Raw genomic sequence first — 8,877 nt, 5'->3', positions numbered from 1 at the left:
GTGCTTAGTTGTCAGAGTGCTCTCAAGATGCATTACAGAACGCATACAGGAGAAAGACCATTTAAATGCAAAATTTGTGGACGTGCCTTTACTACAAAAGGCAATCTAAAAACGCATTTTGGAGTTCATCGAGCAAAGCCACCACTTAGAGTACAGCACTCATGTCCCATTTGTCAGAAGAAATTTACAAATGCGGTTGTTCTTCAGCAGCACATTCGTATGCATATGGGTGGGCAAATTCCAAACACACCGCTACCGGAGGGCTTCCAGGATGCCATGGACTCTGAGCTTTCCTATGATGAAAAGAACGTTGACACGCTGAGCAACTTTGATGATGACATTGATGAAAATTCTATGGAAGAGGACCCAGAGATAAAGGACACTGCAAGTGACTCATCCAAACCCCTTATCTCTTACTCTGGGTCATGTCCTTCTTCGCCACCTTCTGTGATCTCCAGTATTGCTGCTTTGGAGAATCAAATGAAAATGATTGATTCTGTCATGAACTGTCAGCAGCTGACCAGTTTAAAATCCATAGAAAATGGATCAGGGGAAAGTGACCATTTGAGCAATGACTCCTCGTCGGCCGTTGGTGATCTCGAAAGCCAGAGTGCAGGCAGTCCTGCAATGTCAGAATCTTCTTCCTCCATGCAAGCTCTGTCTCCTGTAAATAGCAATAGTGAAAGTTTCAGATCAAAGTCCCCAGGTCTCAGTAACCAGGAAGAACCACAAGAAATACAATTAAAGACAGAAAAACCAGACAGTCCACCACCAGCAGCTGAAAATGGAGGCGCATTAGATCTGACATCCACCAACCCAGGAAGACCAGTCATCAAAGAGGAGGCTCCTTTTAGCCTGCTGTTCCTGAACAGAGAACGTGGTAAGTTTAAAAGTACTGTTTGTAATATCTGTGGCAAGCCTTTTGCTTGTAAGAGTGCATTGGAAATTCACTACCGCAGCCATACTAAAGAACGTCCATTTGTTTGTACAGTCTGCAGTCGTGGGTGTTCCACTATGGGTAATTTAAAACAGCACTTACTGACGCACAAATTAAAAGAGCTGCCTTCTCAGTTATTTGAACCCAACTTTACTCTAGGTCCCAGCCAAAGTACTCCTAGCCTGGTCACCAGTACAGCGCCTACCATGATCAAAATGGAAGTGAATGGTCACAGCAAGCCGATCTCTTTGGGTGAGGTTCCCTCGCTTCCAGCTGGAATCCAGGTTCCTGCTGCACCACAGACAGTGATGAGTCCGGGGATCACCCCTATGCTGGCACCCCCCCCTCGCCGGACTCCCAAGCAGCACAACTGTCAGTCGTGCGGGAAGACCTTCTCCTCAGCAAGTGCACTGCAGATACACGAGCGCACCCATACCGGTGAAAAACCGTTTGGTTGCACAATCTGTGGTAGAGCTTTTACCACAAAGGGGAATCTTAAGGTAAGAGGCCAAATAAAACTGTAAAGGCTCGGGCGGGGTTTAAGGCAGTGTACTTGAACTTAGCAGGTTTTAGTGCTGTTTGTCCCAAAGATGGGAGAGAAGGGAGCTTCAAGGAAATGCTTGCTGTATGGTGGTGCATGTTATGCTTCCACCATGTTTAAGATAGGGACTGAAAAGTGCCTGTGCAGACTTTAACACTGGTTCTGGGTGTACACGCACACATCTTGTAGTTCACCTTACAGATGTGATGGCACATGCAATCAGCTGATGGATGCGTTCTGGCAGTTCTTGTGGACCAGCAGTGCAAAGTAACCTCACTAGAAACATGAAATGCAGATCTCACTCAGTTCCTTGGGTGCCTCTCTAAAATTTCCATTTTCTATTCTGCTGTGCAGCCATTGCAGACTTTAAAGGTGCTTCGCACTGATTTACAGCACGTCGCTACAGGACTGACGTCTTTTATTCCCACAGTCTGGTTAACCGTCAGGACACAACCTAGGGAATATATTTTCAAAGTCCTTCTTAAAAATACTATATTTAGCAAAATAATCGATGCTTCTGACATGAGATAAAATACTATGATAATAGACAAAGGGAAAGAACAGAAAAAATGTCAATCTCCTAGTACTAGTAATGTACTTGGTAATCTTCAGCATGTGAAGGCTTCCAGCTTACATGGGAAATTGTCTAACCTAAGAGGAAACGTGCTCTTTATTCTTGTGGCGCTGCATTTGTTTTCACTGAGAAGAAGCAAATGCACATCGAAAAATTACTACAGAGCTGGGTTTTCTTTGTATAAGTTGACTGGGCCTTAGAACCATGTCTTAACTGGAACTGGCTTGTTTTGCAGTGCAAACTAAAAGGCATTTTTTAAAAAAGCAAGTGATACTGTAATCAGCAGAAATTCAGGCCAGGTGCCTTTCCAGAAGATGCTAACTCGGGGGTGCTTCTTGTCCCCATTTGCTCCACAGGTTCACATGGGAACTCACATGTGGAATAACGCCCCTGCACGCCGTGGCCGCCGCCTCTCCGTGGAAAACCCCATGGCTCTGCTTGGTGGCGACGCACTCAAGTTCTCCGAGATGTTCCAGAAGGATTTGGCAGCTCGGGCCATGAACGTTGACCCCAGTTTTTGGAACCAATATGCTGCAGCTATCACTAACGGTCTGGCTATGAAGAACAATGAGATTTCTGTCATACAGAACGGAGGCATTCCCCAGCTCCCAGTAAGTCTCGGCGGAGGCGCCATCCCGCCTCTCAGTAACCTTACCGGTGGCATGGACAAAGCTCGCACGGGCGGCAGCCCTCCCATTGTCGGTCTGGACAAAGCAAGTTCTGAAACAGGAGCCAGTCGTCCATTCACCAGATTTATTGAGGATAATAAAGAGATTGGCATAAATTAAAAGCATTCATTCCGAATAACTGTTAGACCGCTACTTGACACACACTTGTCCTGTTCCATGTACAGCTTTTGAAGCTAAGCATTAGTTTCCTGACCTAAATGCATAGGTTCCCTTTAAAGTTTTACCCATAGCAGAAATACATAACTTTGTGGCTGCTGAAAAGTTGTCTTGCAAGATCTGCATGGTACTTCTTTCAACAGTGAGTTTGACTGTTACTGAGAACTTGGAAACCTTTAAGTTAACAGAAAATAAACAAACAAATCATGGGATAACTTCATTAGAAACAGAAAGAGGCTAGTCTACATCCACTGTGCTTCTTACAAAACTTACTATCACCTGAGAAAGGGGGGCTTCATTATGGCATTCTGTCACACTTATTTGCTGGTTTTGTTCAAATTAGTTAGAAACTTGGACTATGTTTTTAGGAATCTTAATCTTAAATAAGTGATTTAGTACCCCAATGCTGTGTATTATTACAGTATCCTTGTCTGTAGTATTTATAATGTTAAGATTATGCGGGTAACAGACAATATACTAGCCCCAAACTTAAATGAAGCTTTTGTACTGCAAAATACACCTGGCTATGTGATTTTTTTTTTTCTTTTTTTCTTTTTTTTTTTAAATCAAGTTTTGTTTATTATACATAAGTGGTTTACTTCAATGCAGGCAAAGTTGTGAAGTTTTATTGGGAAAGATAGCATGCTTTTCATGTGCAAGTACCTGTCAGTAACAAACTTTTTTTTTTAATTTAAGTATTTGTAGCTGCTATGTGGACAGTTGTTCTATTAAATGAAAAAAAAAAAAAAAGTAGTGTGGACTTTAGCTCAATGATTGGAAAACAAGTTACAGACAAACCTTAACACCATAAATTATTCACAGCATTATAAAGAGTTGTGAGTAAATTCTCCATGTTATCAAAGCTGTACAATAAAGAGGTAATGTTTGTATAATGTGGTTGCAAACTCCTAATTTATACTGTTGCACTTTTAGTATTTTGTATTAGGGAGGTTTGTCTATAATTTGAAGCTGAACAAAGATGTAAACTATTTTATAAATAGTACTTTGACTTAAGGAATAAGGGGGAGAACCCTGTTGCAGTTTCTTGTTTTAAGGTTGAAGAATGAGAGATCTCTGTTTAACTAAGCAGAAAAGCCACAGAGAACTGTCAGATCCTTAGAAAATATAGGGCCTGCCATTTCTTAAATGGAAATAATTAATTTAACTTTTCTACAAAGCATACTTAAAAGCGTGACCACCCACCCCCGACAGAATTCTGATACATTTATCTTAGGAGTGTGATATTAATACAAGCCTAGGATAGAGGAAGAAGAACATTGTGTAGGTTTAATTTTACTGTAATCTGTTCTGTCTCTTTCACACATACCCGCAAGAAAGATGTCAACTGCCTAATAACACAGAAGCAAAATAATAACTTTGGGGCAGCATGAGTGGTAGTAGTGTACAAATATTCTGCATTTCTTTCCAACTCCTGCTGATTATCTTCTCAGATTGCTCCAAAGCACAATGTACTCTGATTAATCAAATATAATTTTATGTTGATGGCATTGTTTAAATTACACCTATTAAATAAAGGGAATGGTTCCACTCATAAGCTAAGCTGGGGATGCTGAGGAGACTGGGGCTTAATCAAAACTTGAACAGTAAATGTTTTGCGTACTACCTCATTTTTGTGCATTACAAGCATGGTGGAGTTGACACTATGAACTTCCATCCAGCAGAATTGCTTGAGGGACATTATGGGTAGCTGGGTAACAGCACAAGGAGTTTTATGCCCCTGAAGAAAAAATCAGACAGTGAGGTCTTCTCAGTTGAGACTGAAAAATAGGACAATCTTTCTTATACAACAAAAAACATTACTGTAAGAGGATGGATTATTTCTGCCATCGTGTAATGGAGAGAAAAGATGTTCAAAGACTTATTAGCTGTTTGTTTCTATTGGAAATGAACAATGAACTCTACAGCTCCATTTTCTACAGTGATGAGATTGAGATATATAGATATATATATCTATATAAGCAAAATGATATATCTGAAACATCTCTACAGTATAACATCTTTTTTTGCCACAGTGTGTGGGTGGTTAGGGGTGTTTCCAAGCATTGAAAAAAAGAAAACTGAGGTGGCTTACTGTTGCTGTATTTCAGCAATTGAATGTTTTTATTTATCTGTGTCATTTTCGGTGTGACTTTTTTTGTTAGTATTTGATACCATGTAGTGTTATCTCTGTTCCCTAAAGGATGTGTATAACTTTAAAAAAAGAAAGAAAAAAAATAAAAGAAAAAAAGGAAAAAGGAAAAAAGAAAAAATATGTAAAGTGTTGTAAATAAGATGGTTGATGATGGTACAGTAAGACTGATCCCATTTTTTATTCAGGGTTAGGTTATTCCTCTCTGCATGGTGAAGAGAGACACTATTTTTATACTGCGATACCATGTAGGGCTAGGAGCCTCCCTGAACCAGCTGGGAATTGTTACCTAGATCCAATATTTTTTATTATTAAATCTTGTTGGCTTGACACATCTACTGATTGAAATGGATGTCTTAGTCTAGGTTACTATTTTTGTCATATGGAATTGAATAAAATGCAGGATGTAATATTATTTCTGAATTGCGTTCCTTGATTATTCTAATAACAGAGCAAGATACAAGACTAAGGTCACTTGTGGTAGATTGGTGTCAATGACTTCTAATCGTCACATCTGAAAATTGGAATAAGGTTGACACCTTATATTCAAATGCTATTCTAATATATATTAACTGTGCAAAGGGGTAGAATTATTGAAATATCTTTTCCAACGAAAATATATTGTAAGAGCATTTCTCACAAGACAGTAGAAGGAAAAAATATTTTGGAGGGGGGAAATAGCCTTTGGAAGGACTACTGTTTCAAATTGACTGCTTTCTGAACATTTATGTGCTGTCTACCAAAAAAATCCTCCTTTTCATGTTGTTTAAACATCTGCCTAATATTCACCAATTTCTCAGGAGCAGTTCAAATTCTAAAATACAAAAAAAAAAAGAGACAAGAAAGAAAATTGACAACTCGCATCCATTCATTCCAAATGACATAACCTGAAACTTTGTTTCTTCTCTTTTTCCAAGACCCTAATTTATCAGAGCATGTCTAACTTTAACCAAATTATTTTTTCACATTGATTAAAATGAAAGTATTTACATTCTTCAGGTTAGGCATGTGATTAAGTATCTCCTGCAAAAAAGCTGTATGTTTGAGTAACCTTTAAGCTGTTATAATCCAGTGGTGAATGCCTGCTGCATTTAAAACAGACAAAAGATAAAAATCTGTATTAATCATCTTTCAGTGGCCTTGTTATGAAGATACTTTGTTTTATAAGACCTACCCAAAAAAGATATGGATTTCCTCTGGTGACCCAACAACAATAGATTTGTGCTTGTGTTCTGCATGAACATCCCTGAGGCTTGCTGAGAGAAAACCTGATATGCAAAAGAGAAGGAAAGCAAAGGAGTGCTGATAGTTACAGTTCTGTTCAAAACACAAGAGGAAAATTACTTGCCTTCACCTGCTCCCCCCGAAAAAAAAAAGGATGAAAGTAGAATGGTATCTATTTTTAAATATGTATGGGTTACTTTTTTTAATTATAGGAAGACATTAAATAATAAAATGTGCTACACAGATAAAAATGGTCAAAGTCTGCTTGAATTGCAGATGTTCAAAAATAAAGCCATTTAGGAACTCTATATAATTAGAAAAATTGCTGCTTATGATTTTTTGAGGGGAGGGTTGTTTTACAACATGAAAATTCCAGCAAGGCTTTCAAACACTTATATTTTTCCATGAGTTATTAGAGAACATTTATGACAAATGATTGACATAACTACTTTTTTACCTTTTTTTTTCTTTTGTATATACTAGCCCTCAATATATTACCTGCTCCTTTAACTATTTTGTCCTTTCTATCTTTGCTTTACTTTGTTCTGCTAAAGCTGCATTTGTGTTGTTTTTGTGCTACCTTTAATTAACTTCTCTGCCTGTACTCTGTCATTTGGAAGGCACCATGTTTTACTTTTTTCCTTTTTCTCTAATGCTGCAGAAGTCAAAACAACTGCCTGGTTTTTTATATCTAGGTATAACACTAGCATAATGAATGACAAAGTCATCAGTGATCAGGTATGTGCATAGCTCACAGGATATGCTAACAAACGTGCCATTCATACTCCTTCCAGAAGAAGGCATGAAGTTTGTTAATGTTGCTGGTATAGGGCAGTCACAGGTGACCCAGGAGGATGGAAGTTCTGATCCTAATTTCACTGCGCCTGTGTATACACCACCGGAAACTCCATGGGCTTCAGTGGAGATACTCCAGGTTTATACTGGTGCAAGAGGAACCACTTCCAGGTTCAGATGTCTTGCTTGATATGTCATCAAAACAATGGCTAGGTATATAGTATATTAAAAGTATGTCTAGGCAAAAGCATTCTGGACTTTATTTTTAAAAAGAGAGAAAAGAGAATACATATATTTTAGTACATACCACAGGATTATCCCAGTTTTAAAGGAGGTCCTGAAACCTGAATCCAAAAAAAAGAGATGACTGTGTCCCTTAATATAGAATTTGATGTCATCATATGAATAATCAGTCCTTTTTCACATAAATGAGTTAAAGAACCTGTAACTTTTATGCATGGAAGTAGAAGAATGTGAGAATCTTGCTACAGCTCTGCTACACAAGGTAAGCAGTTGCAGGGAAATGCCTTCCCTTTGCAGATATTAAAGGTATCAGCAGATCAATGAAAAGAAAAATATGTGTTTGTGCATGTCACGGCACCAGTGTATAGTGGTTTGTTTTTTTTTTTTTCACAAGGCAGAATGGCTCAATCAATGGACAAAGTGACAAATGTGAAAGCCAACAGCTTTGGGCTGTGCCACTGACATATTTTAGAGATGTGGGCAAGTCGCTAATTAGACTCTGATTCTGCTTGAGAATTAGATACTTCTGGAGCCTCTGGGCACTAGAGAGTGAACTCCCCCTTGCAGAGTCAGCTAGCACCTTGTAGTACTGGGATGAGTCACCCCATCAGTAAAGATGGGGTAATACTTTCGTACCTACCTCACAGGGGTGTTGTGAGGAATAGTTTTATGTTTGTACAGTGTTTCAAAGATGGAAAATGCTTGGTATTATCGCTGATTTTAGAGAGTTTACAGTACATGTACTATTTATTATTTTTACTCCAGTAGTACCTATGGGCTCCAGTCAGGACTGAGAGGCCTTATCCTATATGTTGTACACTCACCTACTTGGGATTGATACAAAATTTTACTCAGTAACATTTTCCAATGGAGGTATTTCATTGTCAAGTATATATTTGATTCCTATAGTGGGTTTAATTCAATTATTTAGGTATTAAAATTAATTATTGGTTTTAGACCACAGCAGAGAATTATGATATCATGTTTTGTTTTGAGCTTGTATTGATTTTCAGAAAAAGTGCACCAATTTTCTATGGATAATCTAGAATCAAATCTTGCTATCAGTGGAATTCTACTGTACTTTTTGCTATTAAAGCTAAACATTAAAATAAATGTGTGTGTATATATTATTATACACCAATTTATAATATACATGTACTTATATATGTTTTAAATTTCTTTAGCTGCTTAGAATTAATTTCAAACTCTGTTTTGCATAATTTGCTCAAGCATTATTCATTTCAGATGCAACTGAAACATCATGAAATGGTGTTGGCCCTCAGTAAAGACACAAAAACTGGAAATAATGACAACAAAAGTCACATTGTCACTATGATGATATTTATGAAGGCTTGTGAGGAAAGCTTCTAAGTCTCAAATGTGTTAAAAACCTTCATAAAGTCATAAAAATCTTTATTTAGACTATGTTGAAACAAACTATTATATCAGGATGAGTCACTTACTGTATATAAGTGTGTTAAAATAAATAATTAAATAATTCCAAAAGTAATGCTTGCTATTATTTGGATGTTGAACAGAAAGTAATTTGTTTCCCACATTGGCAAACTA

The 8,877-nt window shown here is 37.9% G+C and overlaps 1 protein-coding gene across 5 annotated transcripts in view; it reads left to right on the top strand.

Annotated features, from left to right (window-relative positions):
* SALL3 (spalt like transcription factor 3) overlaps window positions 1–8,421 on the top strand; it is a 26,801-nt gene extending 18,380 nt beyond the window's left edge. For 4 of the 5 annotated variants that reach the window (XM_071804652.1, XM_071804651.1, XM_071804653.1 and 1 more), the window contains 3 exons: window positions 1–880; window positions 1,097–1,437; window positions 2,409–8,421. The exon at window positions 1–880 is cut by the window's left edge. In XM_071804652.1, the coding sequence (XP_071660753.1) occupies window positions 1–880; window positions 1,097–1,437; window positions 2,409–2,840 (1,653 nt within the window). In that variant the 3' untranslated portion in view covers window positions 2,841–8,421. The remainder of the gene's footprint in view (window positions 881–1,096; window positions 1,438–2,408) is intronic. The other variant, XM_071804654.1, reaches the window with a different exon arrangement.
* Window positions 8,422–8,877: the final 456 nt, after the last annotated feature.

This window comes from Patagioenas fasciata, chromosome 2 (assembly GCF_037038585.1).
Source record: "Patagioenas fasciata isolate bPatFas1 chromosome 2, bPatFas1.hap1, whole genome shotgun sequence".
Taxonomy (NCBI): Eukaryota; Metazoa; Chordata; class Aves; order Columbiformes; family Columbidae; genus Patagioenas; species Patagioenas fasciata.
The sequence above is the reverse complement of the archived record's forward strand: the minus strand, read 5'-3'. Positions and strand labels throughout refer to the sequence as shown.